At 37.9% G+C, this 24924-nt stretch overlaps 1 protein-coding gene across 3 annotated transcripts in view; it reads left to right on the plus strand.

Moving 5' to 3' along the window:
- Window positions 1-24924, plus strand: part of NDFIP2 (Nedd4 family interacting protein 2) — a gene marked incomplete at both ends in the record, with an annotated part of 48877 nt that overhangs the window by 23059 nt on the left and 894 nt on the right. For 2 of the 3 annotated variants that reach the window (XM_079535452.1, XM_079535451.1), the window contains 4 exons: window positions 56-183; window positions 7027-7114; window positions 18684-18808; window positions 21801-21867. In XM_079535452.1, the coding sequence (XP_079391578.1) occupies window positions 56-183; window positions 7027-7114; window positions 18684-18808; window positions 21801-21867 (408 nt within the window). Of the gene's footprint in view, window positions 1-55; window positions 184-3830; window positions 3891-7026; window positions 7115-18683; window positions 18809-21800; window positions 21868-24924 lie in introns of all 3 variants that reach the window. The other variant, XM_079535450.1, reaches the window with a different exon arrangement.

Consider the following 24924-nt stretch of genomic DNA (forward strand, 5'->3'; position numbering starts at 1 on the left):
TTTTTTTATATCTTTCTAGTTTAAAAATGCATAATGACCTCTTTATTTTGAACAGAAACACACAATGAATTTTATCCTGTACCACCTCCATACAGTGTAGCTACCTCTCTTCCTACTTACGATGAAGCAGAGAAGGCCAAAGCTGCAGCAATGGCAGCTGCTGCAGCAGAAGTTACCCAACGTGTAAGTAAAGCAGTTCTTTGTTTCAACTTTATAGAACTTGTGAGACTAATCTAATGATTTATAATAATAAGGACCATCTCATGGCCTACTCACTAAAAATAATGATGGGCAGGTGATTTTAATTTTTTATACATTCATTTTTTTATAGGTAGTGTAAGTTACTACTAGAGAAGTTGTACAGTGTTTGCACTCTTGAGGCTTAGTAGGTGGTTAAATATTTCTGAAAAACCATCCATTGCCCTGTTTTGATAGTTTATTCACTATCTTGTCATATTTTAATTAAATATCCACTGATAATGTCAATTTCTAGAACTAGTGCTGATTTTGAGTGTTTCATATGCTTAAAAAAAAAAAAAAAATTAGTAAAGTAAGCAGAACTTCGGAAAGGAATGAAATTCTCACTGTCTGGAAGAGTTGAAACACCAAACAGTAGATCTTTGTAAAAGATAAGTCCTTGCTATTTGTTTCTTGAAAAACTTAAATACTGGAAAACCATGACAAGTTGGAAGAAATGTTCCAAGTACTTAAAGAAAAAAGTCACATACTACAAGTATGGTAAACTGTAAATTAATAGGTATGCTTTCAGTACTTAGAGTTTTGTAAGAATTAATGTCATAATGAATGCAGTCTTCAAAATAAAAGCAGAAGCAAAACAAACAAAAAAAACTGAAAAACAAACAAAATCCCTCACAATTCACATTTCCAATTATTAAGTTAGTTTTATAAACAGTCAATGACATTATTTTTTTTTCTTTGAAATTCTGCTTTTTATTTTTATTTATTTTTTTTTTTTTGTAGGATTGATTGTAATATGCCATAATTAAATTGGGCTTTCAGAGCTTTCTCTATAGATCTACACCTTGAGTTTAAGGTGATTGAGTTTGAGATGCATTTAAAATCTTCCTAACTGGGTTGTACATGTCAAGTGCAGCATGTTTTTGAATGGAAAACTTCAGCTTGTGCAGCTGGAATTGGTTTCTTCCTTGATTGCCATGCAGTAATCACAGTGCACAGCAATTAGAGGTAGACACAGCTATAGTTAAAATAGGTCTATGTGACATCACCATTGGAGGTGTTACACAAGTCTGCTTTACTAAATGTAGCTGTGAATGCAAAATATTTGCATGGTTTCTTGCCAAGCTCCTGCTAGGAGGCAATGATTTTGTAACCTTTTAACAGAAGCGTGGATTATATCTAGTCTGTTAGTGCTTGCAACTTAAGTAGAAGTAAGGCTGAAGCTTTGGTCTGAATGTAGCCCTTGATTTCAGTCAGTGAACTTCAAATTTATTTGAGATGTTAGCAACTGAAACATTAATTTTATGGGTACTGTTAGCAGTCTTACAATACTTCTGATGCGGCATGTGCAACTCTTGCAATACTCTTTTTGCTTCTAACTTTGTAGATCTGGGACCCTATGAAGCGGAAGCTTTAGACATAGATGCAATTGTCTCTGACCTGGATTTAAATGGGGGTGGGAGGGAAGCCTGAAGCTGAGGTATAGCCTACTTAAGAACGGATCTAAGTAAAACTGGTTTTCTTCTTGTGTTTTTAAGCCTTTTATTTTGAAGTGCTCTAATTGTCACATATTTAGATTTTTTTGTGTGTTGGAAACATCTTTTACCCTGCCTCAGAAAATCTGATGGCTTTGGCCAACATAAGTTACTGAAAAATGAGTTTCCATACTTGATACATAAAGCTTTAGAACTACTAAATTTGTGGAGAGAGTCTCCCATGAACAAGTTCAGACTGCAGGAAATGGGGCTGCAGATGTGTTGTCTCCAGAGAATGTTTGCAGATGTCCTGTATCAGAACAGGATTATCAAACAAAAAAAGATAGGTCATACGACTGCCCTTAAATACTTTCAGTACTGAAACTGTGAGTTTCTGGTGTGCCATGGATAGTTTTATTATTCTTGGCCTTTGATCAGTAGGGAAGAGAAAGGCAATTTGACTCAATCACAAGGATGTCAGCAGTAGGTAGAAGAAAGCAGGACAAAGATCTTGAGACTCTGAAGCTTACATGTTGTGGGAAGAGAAGTCTAGATCTGGCTTTGCTAACAAAATGAACACAGGCAGGATGAGAGAGGATGAGTCTGAGTTGAAATGAGAAAAAACAAGGTTGAATGTAAGTCCAAATGTGTAAAAAGTACAGAGTGGTCATAAGGAGAAGTGAGAAGGAACAGAATTAACTGATGTTAGGAGGTTTGTGTTGCTTTGTGAGCAGACACTTTTGGAGCTGAGGAAGGGAAATAACTCTATTTGGAAATTATGCAATGTGAGAATAGTAAAAAATCAAATGCATTAGTAAAACTTAGTTGAACAGTCAGGAACGAATTGTCAAGACAGGAAAACAGGTAAAATGGAGGCAAGGGGCAGGAATCTAGATTTCAGAGATAGGATTGTAAGATGTGGTGATGAATTAATAAATGAACTTTTGCATAAAAATCTGACAGTATATGTTATTTTCCAAAGCACACAGAAGAACTTAGGAAATAAGGGCTGATGCTTAATGAAATTCATAAAAATTTCACCTACTCAGGAAAAATCAGTAGGAACATACCATCATTCCCCGAAAGCAGAAACTTGCTAAATGATTTGTAGATTAAGTCAGTACTGTTAATATCAGAAACTTTCTCAGTTTACCTAAAAGTGTTAAGTCCTGCTGACTGCTAAGGATCTCAAGTTTGATGGTGGTTTCTGATCATTTCGCTTCTTTTCCTTATTTTCCTTTAAGTGCACACAGAAGCTATATTAATGAAACAATATTAAGGCTATGGAAAATGTCACATAACGGTTAGGGTGATGATTTGTCATCCTAAGGGGAAAGATATTAAATATATTGATTCTGAGCTCCGAGTACTTGCAGAAGAACAATTAAGTCACTTGAATTTTGCACTAGTGGTCTGTAATTAGTTATTGCTTTTACTTTGAGATTACAGTCAGTGGCATCTGCATGCAATGTTTAAGTTACTTATTACATGCTTTGAAAAACATTCACAAAAAATATTGCTTTTCGATTTCTAATTTTCAGGTTTATGGAATCAGTGCTCTTAAGATAGTGAACTGTGCTAAGAGCTATGCTTGTAACTTCTTGCTTGTTGAATGAGGATATTTTGCAGCTTCACCACAATAACACAAACAGTTTAAAATGTTAGATGAGCTTATGTTACCTTGAGCAATACATGAAGCTGATAACCCCTTCATGATATACTCTAAAATGTACAGCAAAGAAGGCTACAAGCCTATTAATTTTCCAGAAGAGAGGAAAACTGCATAAAAAAATGTTTAATGAACTAGATTTCATACTTTTTTTTTCCTGAATGAGATAGGGATGTTATGGGGGGGAATAGATTGTGTAAACATTCATTTCTTTCATATGCTCCTAGTTATGTGCTCAACATATCAAAGAAATTGTAGGAATCCTTTGTCATCACTTGTGATAGCAGTAATTATATATATATATATATGTATATAAACTGACTTTTCATGTTTGCCTTTTTTTATTCTCGATGTCAGTTTTCAAAGGTTAGTTTAAACATGCAAACATACTGCTCACAGGTAAATGACTTGTACGTTGCAATGCATTGCTTTTATTTAATGCTCTTTAGTTGCGTTTGTCTTATGTTTTTCTGTTTTTACATGCTTAGCACGCCCAGTTTAGGGAGTCTAGGAGTCTGTTTGATGAAATATTCCACAGTCGTCCCGAGGTATGGTATTAGTTCTCTCTAGTTTAGACTCTACTTGTGAATTTTCCTACCGGCATACAAATGCTCCTGGGTTTCATCATGCCCTTTTTTCCCCTCTCGTCATTAAGTTTTCCTTTTTGTTTTGTATGCTGAAAATACAATTTATGTGTTTTTCCAAGTTATTTAATCATTTTTTCTTCTTAGTTTTTCTCTGTAAGCCTGCATTGGGAACAGTTTTTTTTATCAGTTCAGTTATTCAACAGGTTCCTGAAAACTCCAATTCCTTCCTTGATTAAAGATGGCTGTCTCACTGTATGCCATGCCAGGTTTCAGTTAAAAAGATGTTACAAAATCGTTGGGGGTTGGTGTAAACAAACAAGCAGCCTTCTCTTCCATAAATAGCTACAGAGAGCACTCTGGTTCCGGAGGAGCAAATAGATTTGACTTAGTTAGATGCTGTGTACCTTTTGATGTTCTTCAGCTTATAGATTTAGCTTATAGAAATTCCTCTGTGTGATATATCATTCATCTTGATGATATATTTTGCTGTTTAACCATTTTCCTGGTCACAGGAATATTAAATTTTCTGTTTATACAAATTTCAGCATGTTCAGCAATCAAAATGAATTTATCCATGATCGTTAATAGAACTATTTTGTCAAAAATCAATGAAAGATATTGAAGAAAGTTGTGGTTTTTTTTTTAGCGATTTGTGTGCATATTTGTGTGTGTGTGTGTGTGTACATACATATATAGCACTAGGATATCAGTGACATTCACATTAAGAATATAAACATAAGTATAACATTATTCTTATCGAGTAAAATATCAGTATCTAATAGAAGTATTATTATGAAACTATTGAGTTTCTAATCATCACTTGAGAGGACAGTCATTTTGTGTTGTCCCTTTTCATTTCCAAAAATTGAAGAAAGTGATAGCTTTGACACTAAGTATAATGAGAACACTGGTTTATGAAGGGCAGCCTATATTTGTGAGGCTTGAGCAGAGGACAGTTAATGTATTCAGTCTCTGGGACCAGTGATAAAACCAAGCACTATGTGAATGCATATGTGCTGAATATGGTTTAAAGGTAGAACACCATTTCATTGAAGATTCTGATCACTTTAAAAGGCTGGTTCTTGAAGACAGTAAATAGAACATAGCCCACTGTGATTCCATTTTGGCATGGAGTACGATGAATAAGTTGCTCATACTTATTGCAAGTGCCTGTTTTCATGTCCCTAGACCATATACTGATGCATGTTTCTTCCATATACAAGCCTTAGTAATGTGTGTATAGATGAATATGTTAAACTTTTTACTGTAACTAAGCAAGATCATTTCGTGAAGGGTAAGACTGAGTTGGTGAACTGATTTGTAAAAGCCAGTGTGAGATGGAGCAGCTAGCAAACAACTTAAGGGGAAAAAATGGGGTTTTACAGACCTTATGAAATTAAAATCAAAAGCTTTTGTTGCTAAAACTTGGAAAAAAGCTTCTGAGGCATATGTATTTTAAATATAAGCATTTCAAATGTAACCTTTTTGTTTAATGTGTTTTCAGTCTTTCCCTTCCCTTCCCCTATCAGTCTTGCAGCTGCAGCAAAGTCATGCTAAATAAACTAATGCTTTTATGGCTGCATAAGGTGACCACTTATAGGCATTTGAAATTACCTGGAGCTGAGTTATACTCTCTTAAGGTTGCTGTTCAACTCTGTGATTTGCAATTGCAATTGCAATTGTCCTTATGAACAATAGCGTGTTAATATTTTTTTGAGATACAAAGACCTGATAAATGAACTGAAATGGAAGATAGCAACTGGAACTTCATGACCATGTTAATAAAGGTTAATGGTGGCTGTCTGGAGTTGGTACAATTTGTTCTAGCAAGCTTAAATGGAATCACTACACTGTGGTAGATTTTTTTGCACTGTTCACAAAAGTGTATATGACAATTGCATGACAGATCATTATGATTTTTAATTATCTTTTACTTATGAATAGATGTATGTATAGAGATACATGCAAAGTAGCCACTGATATAGTGAGTGGATAATATGTTAAAATCATAATCACAAGAGTAAGAAGTACATTATTTCATTAGTAATTGTTTGCTCTGGGTAAAACAGCTAAATCTCATTTTAAGCTCAATTTATTTTTCATTATTTTTAATATGGTATTTCTTACTTCAATTCTAAGTCATTATGACCAGTTGTTGAAAAAGTGGAGGAAAAGTAAATAGAGGTTACTCATGTTTCTGCCCAGACTGCATTGCTACTGTTTCTGACAGCCGTTATTTAACTTATTACCCTGCTTTGTTTTGCTGTTGTTCATTTGACATAATGTTTAGCTGTTTTCTGCAGTTTTCATTAGACTCTTTGAAAATCTGTTGCAATGGAAACTTAGGTTTCCTAGCCCACACAGCTGTACATGAATTAGATCTTCCAAGTCCTGTTGAAGATATTGAGAAACAGTACAGACCTATACTTTCAGTGTGTTAAGATTTAGTATTTTGACATGACCAGATAAATTTCTGCACTGTTTTGACTGTCATCCATTTACTTCTGTTTAACTTAGGTATTTTCTGAGTTCAGATGTTTAAACAATTTTAATGTGCTCACGCCCTCTAGTGTCTCTACAGGTGTTGTTCCCTTTACATATATTTTACAGCGGTTTGTAGGATAATCTATAAATGGATTAGTGCTGTGCTTTTGCATCAGCATTTTTAAGAGTCTAACCTTATTCTAAATCCTTTTTCTTTAACTCAAAGCATTCAAAGATTATTCTGTTAGAGAAAAAAAATAAAACACACAAACTTTTGGAAAAATATTATTAGTAACAACTTGGCTGCATATTAAAATAAATATAATAAGAGAGGATTTTTATTGGTCTAGATTGTCAAAGTAGTCACTGGAAACAATTTGTAGTTAAGATGTATAGACAATATCTTCTACAGAAACTGTTAAATCCGTGCACTGTCAACATAAGTAACATAAGCCTTGTTTACAAATATTTTTCTTTCAAGTTCCTTGATGTGGACATATTACAGAAATGTCAGTTCTTTTCTAGATTTAGAAACATGATTAATACTGTAATCCTACAGTTAGTTATTCTAAAATAAACTTTTCACTAAATTATCACTAACCTGTAAATCCAGGAAGAAGAGTATCCACCACGGGATGATTTCAGTGATGCAGATCAGCTTAGAGTGGGCAATGATGGCATCTTCATGTTGGCATTTTTCAGTAAGTTATCTTGTATCCCAGACCTATAGAGGTATCTCTTAATTGTACCTTATTTCTATGGAATATAAAAAGTAACTGTGATAAAACTGCGTTAATGTACTGTATTTATTTTTTTTTACCTGTATGCAGATATAAGTGCATCCTGTTTTAGATGTAGCCAGTGTTTCGGTTTTTTTCCTGTGACACCTTTTGCATATTAGGGGACAAAAATAATCACTGTTCTGAGGTACATAAAGACTGTACTGTTTTACTATAAGTTGAGTAGTTCTGTCGTCTTCCAGTTGGACAACCAGCTCTAAAGGCTGAATCACAGAGACCTGGCAACCAACTTTAAGGTAGAAGAAATTTGAGAAAGAGTGTGCCGTATCGAAGTTGCCTGTATTAGTAGAGTGAATTAAGTAGCTGCGTGTGGCCTCGTGGAACAATTGCAGCTATGCTTAATTTCAGATTGAACTACCTGCTAGTGCATAAATATGTAGAGTTTTCAGATAGTCTCTGGTTACAGCCAGCACTACTTGACCAGTTATTCAGGCACTGTCTCTGTATGCTGTGCATTCTTTGCCTTGTACTTTACCTACTGTGTTGAGTAAATTTAGATTTAGCCACTGGAAGTTAATTGCAGAAGAATGTTGGTTGCTTCAGTTTCACTAATTACATGATTATTTCTAATTTTAAGGCTATTTCCCCATTCTGAAATGAATGAGTTTTTGTCAACCTGTGTAAAAGTTTGGGGCAGGGGATGCAGCCATTCTTCCTAGCAGTCATCAGGATGAAAGCTGATCATTCATTAAAATCCTCTTCATGCCTTTCAACCTAAATTTCATTTTAGTTCATGTCCCTTTTATGTCTATCTTAGTTACCTATTTTACGACTGGAGATGCAGGTTATAGAACTTCAAAATTTGTTCATTCTCATATATAATGCACAGCTTGGGGACTGTGTCTTCGAAGGAGAATAATTGGTCTATCTCACATAGCAAATATACAGATATTTGTTTGGTGACAAAGTGACTTTTGTATCCTAATCGGTTTCTGTAATTGGACCATAAAAAGGGTCCAATTTTGAGGGGTGAAGGGATATCTTCAATTTCTTTTTCCCTTCCTTCACCTGCCCTGTGTTCTGTAACCATTTGTATTTAACCTGTTTAGGTTCTGTGTATTGTATGAACTAGCTCTTGCTTTCAAGTCCTGATTCAGGCCTTCATTAGCACTGCGATTGGAAGTCAAGTGGATGAATTGATGGCTCCAAAATGTTTTAAGTCTATTATATCATTAGTGAAAGCACATTAGTTTGCACCTAGGAGTGTGGTAGTTAAAATCATGCTGTGCAGAAGCTGCACTAGAAGCAAATAATTTTGACTATTATATGTGGTATTTACGTATGAGAATTTACGTAGTTTATTTGGTATTTATGTTCATTATATGAGGAGTTAACAACTCACTGAATACATAGATCTCATTTTCAGTGTGGGTTTTTTTGGGGGGAGTGGGGAATTGAAGAATTAGATGAAAAAGGAACTAAATAACTCAGAGGGAATAGATCTCAAACAGTGTGTGGGATGTATTCCTCTTCTTTTAAGGACCATAGATTTGATGTATGACATGCCATGGTTTTATGATTTTTGGTTATCGATGTTCCACAGTAAACTCAGGGGTGCAGGAGTTAAAATTTCCAGAACAGCTCTAATTTTTTTTTTTTTTTTTCCTACATGGGTTATGTTTAAATCCTGGAAGCAGAGGTGGCAGATCAGTGAGAACCTGGAATAAGTTTCCTCATGTAGTTAAAATGCAGGAAAACAGTATCAGGAACTGTGTTGCAGTGAGAGGATCACAGAAAGAACAGCTTGTTCTTGATGAGCTCACTCAGATTCTTTCTGTGACTGTTACATACAGCACTTGTATGAAGATCTTGGGAGATGGTTGCCTTAATTTTAAGTGTAAAACAGAAATTAGCTTTTGTTACTTCATTTTATTCAATGAAGCATAATCAAATGCATATTTTTTGTTCTTTTTTTAATGTTCCTGCCTGATGATTGACATTTACTAGTGATGTGTAGCTACCATCTAGTGGTAGTTGCAGAACCTGCTAAAAATATTTTTCTTCAGGCCATCTAGTGGTCAGATATTTCTTTTGTGGCAGCTTGGTATGTAAAAGTTAAAAACCTCTTTGTCATCTAAGTTGAAAAATACTGTTGTGTTTTGCTTAACGAAAGAAAAGGAGACAATATAGTCTAAGTCTTTTACATCAACATGTTGCTTTGTTTTCAAAATGACTTAAGGTTTTGTGTTTTTTGTTTGGGTTTTTTTTTTTTTTTTGATTTAGCACTTGTTTCAGAAACTTAGGGGGAAAAATTTGGAAACCAACCTATTTTATCTTTAAGGAATAAAATCATATGGTTTAAGAAACTTTTGGAGCTTGTGATTATGGTGATGAGCAAAAAATGTGCTCTCTAGTGATCAGGGCTGGATTTCTATCAGTTTCTGTCATAGAATGGTTTAGGTTGGAGGGGACCTTAAAGATCGTCTAGATCCAACCTCCCTGCCATGGGCAGAGTTGCCATCCACTAGATCAAGTTGCCCAGGATCCAATCCAACCTGGCCCTTGAACACCTCCAAAGATCCATCCATAACTTCTCTGGGCAACCTGTTCCAGCACCTTACCACCCTCTGAGAAGAATAAATCTTCCTGATATCAAACTTAAATCTCCCCTGTTTTAATTTAAAGCCATTCCTTGTCTTATGATCATCAGAATGCAGAAAGTCAGTCTCCCTAGTGCTTGTAAGTACTGGGAGAGTATGGTGAGGTCTTGCTGGAGCCTTCTCTTCTCCAAGCTGAACAAGCTCAACTCCCTCAACCTTTGTTCATGGGAGAGACACTCCAGCCCTTTAATAATCTTTGTGGCCCTCTGCTGGACCCACTTCAACAGCTCCGCTCTCATTCTCTGCTGAGGGCCCCAGGCTCGAACACAGTACTCCACATGGAGAGACTCACAAGGTAAGAGTAGAGAGGGAAAATCACCTCCCTCTCTGTGCTGGTTGTCCCTCTCTTGATGCAGTGCAGGTACTGTTGGCCTTCTGAGCTGCAAGAGCACACTGCTGGTTCCTGTTCATCTTTTTTGTCCATCAGAGCCTCCCAAGTCCTTCTCCGCAGGTGTCCTTGAACCCTAGGAAAAAAAAATAAAAATGAATTAGAGCCCATAGATGAGTTGATGAAGAAAGGAAAGAAAAGAAGAAAGATCATAGAATCATAGAATCACAAGGTTGGAAACGACCTATAAGATCATCTAGTCCAACCGTCTTCTCGTTACCATTGCTGCCACAAGCTATGAAATCATATCTTGCAGCTCCTCATCCAAACACCTCTTAACCAATGCCAGGGACGGTGACTCCACCACCTCCCTGGGCAGGCCATTCCAGTGCCTGACCACTCTCTGAAAGAAAAAGTTTTTCTTCATGTCTAAGCTAAACCTCCTCTGGTACAACTTGCGGCCATTTCTCCGTGTCCTGCTCGTTGCCTGGGAGAAGAGGCCAAACTCCTCTTCACCACAACCTCCCTTCAGGAAGTTGTAGAGTGCAATGAGGTCTCCTCTGAGCCTCTCTTCTCCAGGAGAAACAATCCCAGCTCCCTCAGCTGCTCCTCATAAGACTTGTGCTCCAGACCCCTCAGCAGTTTCATTGCCTTTCTCTGGACATGCTCCAGGGCCTCAGTGTCCTTCCTATAGTGAGGGGCTAAAACTGAACACAGTACTCAATGTGTGGCCTCACCAGTGCTGAGTACAGGGGGATGATTACCTCCCTCCTCCTGCTGGCTACACTGTTTCTAATGCAGGCCAGGATGCTGTTGGCCCTCTTGGCCACCTCTCATGTTCAGCCAAGCATCAACCAACACTCCCAGGTCCTTCTCTTTTTCACACTTATCCAGCCATTCATCCCCAAGCCTATAATGCTGCATGGGGCTGTTGTGGCCAAAATGCAGGACCTGACAGTTAGCCTTGTTGAACCTCAGCCCAGAGATCCAGCTTATCCAGATCCCTCTGAAGAGCCTCCCTACCCTTAGGCAGATCAACTCAACCTCCCAGCTTGATGTCATCTGCAAACTTATTGAGGTGAGGGTGCACTCAATCCCGTCATCTAGGTCATCAATAAGGATATTAAACAAGATGGGCCACAGTACTGACCCCTGGGGGGCACAGCTTGAAACGGGTCACCAGCTGGACTTGATTCCATTAACCACTACCCATTGGGCACAGTCCTCTAGCCAGTTCCTTACCCAAAGAAAGGTATACCTGTCCAGACCACAGGCAGCCAGTTTCCGCAGAAGAAGCCTGTGAGAGACCGTGTCAAAGGCTTTGCTCCATTACTTTCACTGGTACTGAGGTCACGCTGACAGGCCTGTAGTTCCCTGGATCCTCCTTACGGCCCTTCTTGAAGATAGGAGTCGTATCAGCAAGTCTCCAATCCTCTGGGATCTCTCCCATTAATCAGGAGCACTGATAGGTGGCCGAGAGTGGCTTGGCAATCACCCCTGCCAGCTCCCTCAGCAGCTGAGGGTGCAGCCCATCCAGTCCTTGTGGACTTGTGACAGTCCAGATGGAGGAGGAGCTCTCTGACTGCCTCCACCTGAATTGCTGGGGGTATATTCTGAGCAGCATCCCAGACTTTCAGATCAGGGCGTAGAATGCCTAGAGGATAACTGGTCTGGCTACTAAAGGCAGATGTAAAGAAGACATTGAGGAACTCATCCCTCTCCTTGTCCTCAGTGGCCACGTTCCCTGCTGCATCGAGTATAGGATGAAAACTATCTTTGGTTCTTCTTTTGCCGTTGATATATATTTGTAAAAGGAATTTTTATTCTCTTTTACTGCAGTGGCCAATCTGAGCTCAAGTTGGGCTTTTGCCTTCCTAACTTCCTCCCTGCATACCTTAGCTACTTCTTTGTAATCTCCCCAAGCAGTCTGTCCCTTCTTCCAGAGGATGTAGACTCTCTTTTTCTCCTGGAGTCTCAACAGTAGTTCCCAGCTCATCCACACCAGTCATCTGCCCGTACGGCTTGCCTTACAGCACTCAGGGACAGCCTGTTCTTGTGCCTTTAAGATTTCTGTCTTGAGGAGCGTCCAGGCTTCCTGGGCCCCTTTACCCTTGAGAAGCGACTCCCAAGGGACCCATGCAACAAGCACCCTGAACAGATCAAAGTCTGCCCTCTGGAAGTTCAAGAAGGTAGTTTTGCTGGCCACTCTTTTGACATTTCCAAGAATGGAGAATTCTGCAATTCCGTGGTCGCTCTGCCCAAGATGGTCCCCAACCTTCACTTCTCCCACCAGTCCTTCTCTGTTAGCAAAGGCCAGGTCTAGCAGGGCACCACCCCTGGTAGGCTCTCCTGTCAGTTGCATAAGGAAGCTATCTTTCAAGCAGTCTAGAAACCTCCTGGACTGCTTCCTCTGTGCTGTGTTATATTTCTAACATATATCAGGAAAGTTGAAGTCTCCCATGAGAACAAGCGCTGGCGATCACGTGACTTCCGCAAGCTGCTCATAGAACACCTCATCCATCTCTTCTTCCTGATTAGGCAGTCTATAACAGACCCCCAACAAGATGTCACCGTTACAGGCCTTCCCCCTGATCCTTACCCATAGACATTCAACTCTGTCGTTCCCAACCCTGAGCTCTTCAATATCAAAACAGTCTTTAATATAAAGGGCCACACCACCACCTCGTCTATCCCTTCTGAAGAGCTTGTAGCCATCTATCACAGCACTCCAATCATGGGAGTGGTCCTACCATGTTTTGGTAATAGCAACAAGGTCATAATTAGCCTGACTCACAATCGCTTCCAACTCTTCCTGCTTGTTGCTCATGCTGCGTGCATTGGTATGCATGCACGTCAGTCAAGTAGACTGCCTCAGCTTAAGCATCGTTCCCCTAGGTTCATCTCTTGTGAGGCCTGTTTTGTCCCCTTCCCCCTTCGTAGCTAGTTTAAAGCTCTTTCAATAAGCCCTGCTAGCTCCTGCGCTAGTATTCGTTGCCCCCTTTGAGATAGGTGGGTTCCATGGACAGACAATAGGCCAGGGGCTGAGTAAACTTCCCCATGATCAAAGAACCCCAAATTTCTTGCTCGACACCAGCCTCCAAGCCAATTATTCATTGCTCATGCTTTCCAATCCCACTCAGTGTCCCTTACTGGCCCTGAAGGTATAGGGCAGAAGATCACTTGAGCTCCTGATTCTTGAACTAAAAGTCTTAAACCCCTGAAATCTTTTCTCATAGTTTGTAGGCTTGTCTGAGCAATTTCATCACTGCCCACCTGAACTACAAGTAATGGAAAGCAGTCAGATGACCTAACCAGTGTACTGAGTTTCCTCATTATGTCTCTGACCAGAGCCCCGGGAAGGCAGCACACTTCCTGGTAGCCCAGGTCAGGTCTGCATATGGGGCCCTCCGTTCTTCTGAGAAGGGAGTCACCCACTACGCCCACCCTTCTTTCTTTCCTGCCAGAGGCAGTCTCAAGGCATGGGGGTGACCGCCTCGCCCTAGGCTTTCTCCTAGGCAGATCCTCCATCACCTCTTCACTCACCTCCCCTTCAACTTCCAGCAACTGGAACCTGTTGCTTAGAGGGAGCTGGGGATCTGGGCTAGGTAGATGGGGGTGTCCTGTGACACCGAGTTGGGACTCTCTTCCAACCTTCCTCATCAGTCAGGTCTATTCAACTGTGACAGGGCAGGGGGTCCACCACCTTTCTGGGGGTATTTTCCCAGAACCTTTCCCTCTGGTAAGCCAGCGAGTCACTCTACCGATCTCCCGCTCACACTCCCTGATGGCCCTAAGTCTCTGCACCTCATCTTTAAGTTCCACCTAACTAAGTAGCTCATCCACCTGCTCACACCTCACACAGGTGGAGTCCCTGCTACTCTCCCTAGGCAACAGGCTCAGGCACTCCCTGCAGCCATAGACCTGAACAGTGACATTTCTCCGTCTGGGTTGCCATGGTCTTCTTAGAACAAGCCTGCTGTGTAGTGGAGACTGTGTTTCGGCCTGTGGTCGCAGGGACTGCCAAGAAAAGCTGGTCTCTTGAGCAAGGAGGGACCAAAGTTTACACTTCTCACCACTAGACCCACCTCCCACATGCACAGATGTAGCACCCTATGGGAAATGAAGGCTGTGCTCACTTACTGAACCTCCCCTTTCTCAGTGAGCAGAAACAGTGGTTTCTCACCTGATGTGTTTTGTGTAATGGAAGCTATTTAAAACTTATTATCAGGTGTGAAGGTTAAGGATGGGCGTTTAAACTGTGCTGCTAATGTGCCAGCTCTACCCCTGGTGACTCAGGAGCCCACCCATAAGCTGCCAGCTCCTAGCACAAGCGTGGTGCTGATGCTAGCCTCAAAAAAGCCTTAAAAAGAGCTTTTTGGTTGGCCTTTTTACTCCAGATCCGTTGCCAATGCAGACTTATCTGCTCAGAAGCTAGTCTCTGTGGCAAATGGATCAAACAGCTGAATTTCAAGTTCTTATCTTGATGACATGTGATTTGTATTTGAATAATTTCTGGGCAATTTAAACACGTCTACAACTCAACATCAGAGAAATCTCAATACAGAGAAATTTAAATTTTGTTCCAGGTGCTATGTTGGAACAATTAATACCCATTCCTTCATAAGCTAATGTTCAATTTTTAAAGCTAGTAAATGCTTCAGTCAATAAACTGCACACAAGCTAGGAAATCTACCTGTGGAGGCTGCAAGCAGGCATGAACTGAGAGGTATTGTAAAGATTAGGTTGGCTTAGCCACCAACAAAAAAAGACCATAACAAATTCATTGTACAGACAACTCAGGGAATAAAGGAAATAGTTGTATATGGCTGCATTTTGTATATGTAGTTGCCATTATAATCTCATTACAGACTTAAGCTGTGGGTTAAATTTGGAACCAACATATATCTTCAGACCAGTTTTATATTTAATATCATGGAAAAGATGCTAGTAAACTTAAGATGAGTAATTAATATGAAGGTGTAGAAAGCTAAGTTGAAAAGATCAGCAAGTGGAGTGAAAGAATGTGAGGAGGAAGAAATAGATATGTTCTACTTTGCTTGTTGCTATTGTTGGATTTTTTAATGTAATAAGATTAGAAATGGAAAAACTACATTTTTTGCATTGACTGTAAATTGTGGGAATAAAATATGTGTCAGTATTGGCATTGGTCCTGTAACGTGTTAATCACTGACAGAGATAGTGGGATCACGGGCACCCTCAGCACATTCACAGGTAGTACTAAGCTGAGTGGTGCAGTTGATAGAACGTAAGAGATGCCATTCAGAGAGACCTGGACAAACTTGAGAAGTGGGCCAACATGAACCTAATGAGGATCAACAAGGTCAAGTGCAAGATGTTGCACTTGGATTGGAGTAAAGTAATCCCAGGTATGTACTGGAAGAAGAATTCATTGAGAGCTGACCTGTGGAGAAAGACTTGGGAGGGGGGATGGGAGGGCCTGATGAATGAATAGCCTGGACATGAAGCTGCAGTGTGTTCTTGCAGCTCTGAAGGCCAACAGAAAACACAGAAATTTTAACCTATCGCAGTTTTTGGAAAGCAGCTTCTTACCTGTTGCTCAGTATGAGTTTTGTTGTCACAAAATAACTCTACTGGCTGATTTTTTTAAAATGTAATTTGAAATATATCCATATATGCTTACTCTTCTTGTTGTCACTTCAAGAGTGTGTTAAAAATAAAAACCTAAACCTTTAACAGTCCTACTTGTTGTGTGTTGTTAGAGTAGTAAAAAGAGAGACTGAAGTCATGGCTTCAGTGTAGACAGCGAAAGTTTAATCTAAATATCTTATATTTATTAAGGAGGACAGTAGCTGAGAGTTAGGCTAAGATATGAATATGATCCTTGGAATGGGAAACAGTTCTTGTTGCATAATGCAGAGGGTTGCATTTGTTGCAGCAAGAAGTTTGCACAATTTAGTGATTTCTGAGCTGTAGACAGAGATGCTTTGTTTTGTCAATCTCTCTCTGACTTTGAAATAAGTAGAAGCGTATGTAGAAGGCAAATCTCACTACTTAGTTCATGCATGCTAATAAAACTAAACTTGCATAATTTACAGCTGCTAGACAGTCTATGGTTTTTCTTTCCCATTTTTGTTATCTGATGCTAACTTGGAACAACACACTGAGTAAAGCAAAGGGAATAAAGTTTGAGCAATACTGGAAAACGTTGATGCCTTGTCTTTCAGGAGTTGTGCAAATAACTCAGTGTTAAATATCTTCCTGATACTCAGTGACTGAGGATCTTATTTTGAATTTTTTGCTTAGGATAATTTGAAAAGAAAATACAGTGGTGTTTAAAAATTTGACTCTAAGAACTTAATTCCCTTAGTATACTTGGGTAAATTATTCTTTTTACAATATATACGAAATGTAGGTGCTATAAATCCTTGCCTTTATATATAACCATTAAAAGTGGTAAGTACTATGCTTAGTCCATTATATACTTGTCTGTCGTCTTTCTCCTTAATGGCTTGCCTGTCAGAGCCACAAGTCAGTCACAATCAGTAGCATGAGGAGAAGGGGAAGAGCAGTAACTAGTTATCACAGAATGGCCAGGGTTGGAAGGGACATCAAGGATCCCCAACCCCCCTGCCACATGCAGGGCCAACAACCTCCCCATTTTATACCAGACCAGGCTGCCCAGGGCCCCATCCAACCTGGCATCCACAGCCTCTCTGGGCAGCCTGTTCCAGCACCTCACCACTCCCTCTGTAAAGAACTTCCCCCTGACATCCAACCTAAATCTTCCCTCGCTCAACTTAAAATCTTTCCCTTGTCCTGCTGTTATCTATCCTTTCAGAGAGTTGATTTCCCCTCCTGTTTGTGCTGAAAGGCTGCAATGAGGTCACCCTGCAGCCTTCTTTTCTCCAGGCTGAACAAGCCCAGCCTGTAGTTGTGTATGGGGCAGGAACAGACATGCTGAAGAACTAACTTCTGCAAATGTTACTGTTGAAAGTATGGTGAATTTGAAAAGCATGCTTAAAAATGGGAATTCCTGCTTCTAGAGCAATTTGTCCAAGCTTTCTCAAATGTAAATGCTGTTTGTTTTGAAAAGCTATGTAAATGTCAGGATTGCTAACATGTTGTTCTGCAACTGATATGTAATAAAATACTATTTGTTTATTTTTTTTCTGCATATACTGGGTTGGATCAGTGTTTCTTTAAAGTTTTGAGGGTTTTTTATTAGTAATTAACATAAAAGTAAACTTTCTCATCATCATCAGAGGCAAGATGTTTTCTCACTTGTACAAAATGACTGTGATGATGATGCGAAGTCTTTCAAAATTTCTCTTGAAACTTCAGTTCTTTAAGTGAATGGAAATTCAGTGTTACAAACTATTCCATTTCTGCTTTTGAGGAAAAATCATCACGACTCAATGTGGTTATTGGAGGAGTTGTAGCGAGGTTTTAAATTGCAAAGAAATAAATAAGAAATCTCTTGAAAGGGTTACCTAGAAACATTTTTTCTGTTCCCAAAGTTTTACTGTGTGTTCAGATTTTTACTGCCAAGACAGACGTTTCCTGTATGATGTAATGCTCTGCCCCCAAGTATTGGGTCTTAGACCATTCAGAATTTGTGTGCAGGAGTTCTCTCCTCTGTCCTACATCCATTCTTCCCTGCCTCTATGATGTCTTCTGGGTTTACTGTGGGCTTAATTTCCTTCATGTACATTGTCTGGTCCTTTCTGGGAGTTGTCATCTTCCTTTAGTGCTCTCAGCTGTTCTGATCTATGCCTTTTCTTTAGTTCCCTCATTCCCAAGGCTGGTATACTGCCTAATTGGGATTACCCCACTTTGACCCAATGCACTCAGACTGAAGCCTGTACGTATTACATTGTTGTGTGTCAACTGGATGAGCAGTAAGACATGAAACATGTAATTGTGTTTCTACTGAGAGCTGTATCAAATTAACAGAAGTAGCAATAGTACTCATGCTCAATGTTGTTTTTGTTGCTTCATTTTTTTAAGTTTCTATGTAAAGGATGCTTGGATATAGATCTAGAAGAGAAGACAGTAACCAACGAAACCAACTTTTCAACTTCATACACTGTGTTTACAGAGCAAGATCAGATGATTTTACTGTGTTCTATTCAAACTGAATAAAGTTAAATATGCAGCCTTGGTGCGCACACGTGTGCATATAACTAGATCACAAAATTGTAACAAGTTTATTTTCTGTTTGAATCCAAATATTGTATGCTCAAGTCCTTTATTTGCATTCACCCTTCTTGTCTACTGTTGTCTGCTCAGATTTCTGTAGCAAAGTATTACTTTCTGTCATGTTGGAATGTTCTCTTGTTTAAAGTATTAGGTCAGATCCTGTTTACCATTTACTTTATTATTAAGTGACTATATACCATTGAGAATGTCTGGATTCAAAGTAATCTGACAGCTTGAATTACCAAAAGGGAGCTGCAGACTCTGTAAGCATGTCCTTTTTAGTTATTAAGTGAAATTAATGTGAAGTCTGTTTACTTAGCTATACAGATTAACATAAGCTACTGTTTCTTTTATTTTATAGTGGCATTTATTTTCAACTGGATTGGATTTTGTTTATCCTTCTGTATAACCAATACCATAGCTGGAAGGTATGGTGCAATCTGTGGATTTGGTCTGTCTCTGATCAAATGGATTCTCATTGTACGGGTATGTTTTTTGATTCTACTTGTAGAACCAACCCATAATAATTTATCCAAGCATACAGTACTGGCATTATAAACAAGTATTTCCAGCACTTAGTGCCTAGAACTTTTTCTAACTTGCACTTTAGTAGGGAATTTACTTGCTATATGTTCATATGTACTTAGTAATGATGAAGCTTAATCTATTTTTATCTGATTTACCGTTTACGTGGCGTTTCCTTTAAAATAAATGTAGATTGACTCATTCTTTGAACAAATATTTAATGGCATGCATAAGTGGAGCAAATATAAAAATATCATTTTTATTATTCAGAAAGCTTCCTAAAAGAAAAATTTATAAGTGGTGTGTCAGCCTACCAAAGGAAAACAAAACAAAAAAACTTTCTTATCTCTAAAATATAAAAAAAACTATTAAAAAAAATATATCTAAAATATAAGAAAAGCTTTCTTGTAACTCACAGGGAAAAGAAAACCAGGTACATACATACAGTTTTGAGTCAAAATCAAGTTTGAAGTTAGTCATGTTTTTACCAGCTTAAATACTTTCAGAAAGTTATGCTAACTAAACGGAGGCAATTTCTCTGAGAAAATACTAGATGAAACTTAATAATTCTGAACTTGAATTACATGTGTCTCTGGTACACCATTAAAATCTCATCCTGCCTATTGAAGGAGAAGATCTTGGATTAATAGTAGTCTTTTATGTGCTGCCAACACTGATTATTATTTTTTTTCTCCTGTACATGCAACTAATATAACTTCATTTACTCTTTGCACAATAGTGCAAGGCTTGTAGTGAGGAGAGATTACATGGGGCCTTGGGTGGCACATGTCCTTCATCCTTCTTACATCTGAAAGGTATTTTCTTTTCTTCCCCAAGACAGAGGAATGCTACCAGACTAGATGGGATTCTGGTATATTTAAGTGGATTCAGGTTTGGAATGGAATTTGTCTTAATTGACAAGATGTGAATTTTTTAACTATGTATCTATTGTAGCTCCTTTAAACTTTAGTTCAGGTATACAAAACAGAAGGCAGAACTTGCTTGTTGCAGGTTTTACTGTTCTTGTCTACTTGAAAATACGCTCATAACACTAAAATGAACATATGCTAAACTTCTTTAAATAATTACTAAGTTGTAGCCTGTATTTCAAATCTTTTGTATAATCTGTTACTAATGTGGAAACACTAGATCTGATCAATTCCAAGACCTCAAGGCTTCTTTTTCACAGTGGAGGTTATCTTCCTGTGCTGCATCCCTTTCTAGAGAAAATAACAGAAGCAAATAGGATGTATGCTGACAATTTTGTTTTAATGGTGATGCGCATGTGTACATATGCACAAAAATATTACATTATTTTAATCTCCTCAAATGGTTTGTGCTGCACTTCTTCATTCAGTAGTAAGTAAAAAAAAATTGCCTAACTAGTCCTATTTTACACGTATAACTTAAAAAATGTATATATAGAAAACAAATAGAATTGGTTTTATTGTTCAGTAAGTTCTGCAACAATGATTTCTTTTGCTTGAAAAATAGCAGGAGTGGTGCATATAGGCCAGTACTTGATTGATCAGTGATTTTAAGATATTTTGTAAGTTTTGTTTCTTTTTTTAAAGGATATGTGCTTAGAGAAACAGGTAAAGTTGGGTTAATAATGCTGTAGTCCTTCTGGAAATTGAGTATTCATTTGATATTTTAATGAACTTATGAAAAGCATCATGCTTACTGCTGAATAATAGAAACTGTAGTATTTATATTATGTACTTATATTATGTATGTAAATTATGTACTTGTTCTTTTAATTCAGCTTAGCAATTCTATTTCTAGATTATTTTTTTTCTTGGATTATCATTAGAAATGAATACAGTACAGTATTAAGCCTTTAAAGATTTCAGAGGAGGTGGCTGTATTTTGAAGAAAACATTTCAATTTCACTGCAGTCACTTGTGGGGAACGAAACCCAACAGCTATATCTACAGTTCTTTCAGCATCTGTGATTTTTTTATAGAGTAAATGATGCCTGAATTGCATGATTTCTTGGTTGATAACTACTGAAGTGCCCTAGAAATGAAAATGTGGTCTACTGGGACAGGATACAATAAATGTACTGAATGAAGGAATGGAGGTGTATGAGAAATATGCAAAGCTACTAAAAAGGTTTTTTAGTTCCTTCAAGCAACTTTTCACACATCTCCTTGTTCTATTTCTTATGTATGCTTTGGAGACATTTGATTAGACTTTTTTTTTTATCAGTGAAGCATGCAGTCTGGAGTCTGCTAAAGGCAAAGATACCTGTCTCCAACATCATCACACCCTGCCCTCCAGCTGCCTCCCACATCAGAGAGGACAAAACTGTCTACCATGGTCACTAACAGGAACAGTTGAAATGCCTCTTCAAGGTTCATTTAGTTGCGTTCAGCTCACTGCTGGGAACTGAATGCTAGTTTGAAAATGAAAAGACTTTAATGAGTTGGAGGTCTTTATGGGGCTGGTATTCTTGGCAGCGATTAACAGTAGGGGGTATACAGAAGGTCAAAAGCTCTTCTTTTGAGGGGTCAGCAGAACATCCCCATCTGATAAGATTAAACTAATGTGGCTTTTGGTGTTAATATCTGAAGCAGCAGGCTGCAGTAATGTGTTTGGGATGGCAGGAAAAAAAATTGTCAGTGGTGATTCATCCTAATAGAAAATGTCAGATGATTTTAGCAAGTATTACTTGCCATATATATATATATATGTATATATGCATGCTACACACACACACACACGCACACACATAATATCTCTTTAAAGATTTGAAGTAACTTTACCAGTATCATGTTGACTTTGACAGCTTTTCTTGCATATTAAACTACTGCACAAATAGTGGTTTTGCATTTTAGGAGAATACATTATTTTAACTCGAATTTACTTTTTTCTCTGTTCCCAGTATTTGCCTGAAGCATTAAATGTGTCTTAGTCATTTGTCTTACTAAGCCTTGTGTATAAATTGCAGTTTTCAGATTACTTTACTGGATATTTCAATGGACAGTACTGGCTTTGGTGGATATTTCTGGTACTTGGTAAGTGGCAAAGGCAAATATTTCTGTTTTGTTGAAATACATCATGTCCTTGTGAGTAGTGTTTTAAAACGTGCTCATCTGTATACTTCTATTTTTCTGTTGATAGTTTCATATGCTGTTCTTATTTCTGTAGTGTTCCCTAGGTTGCTACCATGTTGTGAACTGCAGACTATTCAATTAACATTCATGTGAAAATTCTGTTATACAAGTGTAATTGCTTATGTACCTGAAACTTGTAACTCGTGCTTTTTAATTTGCTCATGCTGATGTAAGGGTGCAGAATTGTATAATGTTTCTAGGTTTTATGCAGAGAATGTAGTGAAAGTGAGTGATACCAAGTACTTATATATGATTTGTATGTCAAGCCTTAGCGTTTTAAGAAACATGACTGACCTTAGGAAGGCGGAGTCAGGTACCTTGCACATAGGTTATAAAATGTCCTTTTCTAGTCTTTTGAAATGCATACTGCCTCAGTAGTTACTCAGTCGAACAAGAGAATGGCTTCATGCTTTCTGATCACAGTGCTTCTGTGACATCAGCTTTTTCTGAAGTCTGTCTGCTTGTTCTCAAAGTTTTAGACAGAAGACCAAGCTTGATGAGTATACTTTTAGTGATGATATACCAAACCTCAAGCATTTTACCCCTTTTCCTACTGTGGATTTTGTGATCTGAATGTGAAATTTGGAGTGATTTGCTTTTACAGGATGAGTGCTACTATCCATTTTATTTTCTAGCTCTGGAAGCATGGTAAACTGCTGGTTCAGTAGGTGGCACTCTTCCCTTTGAGTCTAACAGCACATCTTAGTAAAATGTTAAGTAATTTTTTTTTTGAGAGTGAGAGACCTGATTGCTTTTGATTTATTTATCACACAGAAGAAAAGCCTAAAACATTAAGTTATTTTTTCTGTATTTTATATATCTTCCTCTTAATAAAGTTTGAGGATGTTCACTAGGCTTCTTAATAGCTTCCTCTACTGTTGTGCTCTATATACCTCTTTGTTACTAGAGGCATACAGAAACTGCAGATGAAACATTCCACAACACCAGTGCCTTGAATACTTCCATATTTTGTTTTAGATGATTGTGTTTAAGTAGCAAGTGGAACAATTATTTCCATGTTCAAATATCTCCAGATAAACTTCTAAAGCAAACCTTTGTGGTGCTTTTTTTTTTTTTTTTTCTGTTCTTTTATATTACTTGTCCTATTCAGAAGTCAGCCCACTTTGATTTTCGAAAGCCTTATTTTCAGCCAGAGCTTTACTCACCTTTTATTCCAAGGCACTGTGATCCATGCAGTTTACATCCAGCATTAGCATTCCTTTGTCTTATAAATGTTTTACATGACATAAGCCAACAGTGTTTTTAAACTGATAAGATGGCTTAAACTGAAATTACTAGAATACTATACATGGATTTACTCCTATATACCTTCTTAATAGCAAATGAAGGAGTATTATCAAATTATGGAGATTCTGTCATGGTTTCAGGTAACTTTCCAATCAGAATGTGCTAAGTAGTATATCCTGTTTCTCTTTAAAAGTGAGTAAATAGAATCTGACTCTTCCGTTCTGTTTTTTTTTCTTTTTTTTTCTTTTTCTTTTTTTTTTTTGAAGCCCACATTTTGCTGCCTTTCTCTTCTAGTGTTCACCCATCTGTTCATACTCCCCTCACTTCTTCTAAAGTCTGGAAAAATCTTGGAAAAGTGAAATGGTCTATTTCCAAAGACTTCTCATGCGTTGCTAACAAACTGGGGAGAGAGAGACAATTTTCATATTTAAATTTAAATGTTAGCCAAGGTGTCTTTCTAAGGAACACAATGGAAGCTGTATTATCTTGCTTTTTCTTTCTTCTCTAAAAATAGAAATATAAAATATCAGTTGAACATGGACTGTTTTTCCAGCTTGTAATGCAGGAGACATGTTTTCAGACACCTTAAAATCTTCCTTAACCACCTTTTGCTGTTTTAGCTGATTTGAGCTGAGTATGGGACTATCTCTGGTAACGTCTGTGTATCAGCTTTTCTAATAGACTGACTTTTGATCTAGATCTTACTGCTCTTACTACTCTGGATTTTCCATCCAGAATTCACCTTAATCATAGAAATAACCTTAGGTCAAGGTTCCAGTAGTCAGTATATTATTCTCTAGGGTTGTTTTCTTTTCTTTCCTTTCTTTGTTATTGGTCTGTGTATGTCTTAAGGAAGTTGAATTTGAAGATGCAAAAGAGAAGTAAAATAAAAATTGGAAAACAAACTTTTACAATAGAAATGAGCATACAAAACAATATTTCAACAGGGAGAGCAAAAAGAAAAAGTGCATCAAATATCAAAACATCTGTGTAACTGTAGATCATTATTAAGATATAAGAGAACAGAATGAAATCCTTTGCTGAATTTGTTAATCTTTGTTTGAATTTTTATTTGAATCTTTGGAATGTGTTTATGCGAATATATAAACACAGGTATGTATTTTCAAGGTTTCTACATGTTCTTGAAAAACACAAATGAACCCAATCCCTGTATACTGAGAGCTACCCTTAGAATTCAGTTGTCTACCTAAAGTATATATATATATGGTAAACTTAATTTTCTGACTGTGGTCATCTTGCCTTTTAAATGCTAAGATGTATATTTAATCTAAACTTAGGATCCTACTCAGTATTGATCTTGCTGAGTGTGTATTTTGCTGCTCTGGCAAGTACCAGATACAGCATAGGAATACAAAGATTAAATGTGCTGACATATCAGTCTTAGATGATGTAAAAAAAAAGTAAAGTGTTAGGGGTTTGTAGCGTTAGGGGTTTATGTTGTCTCCATAGACTTTGAAAATATTTACTAATACTTGCTGTATTTTGTTGATGCTTGTCAAAATGATAAATGAGCTCCCAAATGGATAGCATGGCATTTCTGCTCTTCCTTGATTATTTACAATTTGGTTTTCTGTGTCTGAACCGCAGGCAAGTGGGGTTTTTTCTTGCCTATGAATGGGGAAAAAAGAACACAGACCTGCTTAGATAGTACATCCTGTTGTGCAATGAATTGCTCTAAATTTCTGCTTC

The sequence above is a fragment of the Tetrao urogallus genome (assembly GCF_951394365.1).
Source record: "Tetrao urogallus genome assembly, chromosome: 1".
Classification (NCBI taxonomy): Eukaryota; Metazoa; Chordata; class Aves; order Galliformes; family Phasianidae; genus Tetrao; species Tetrao urogallus.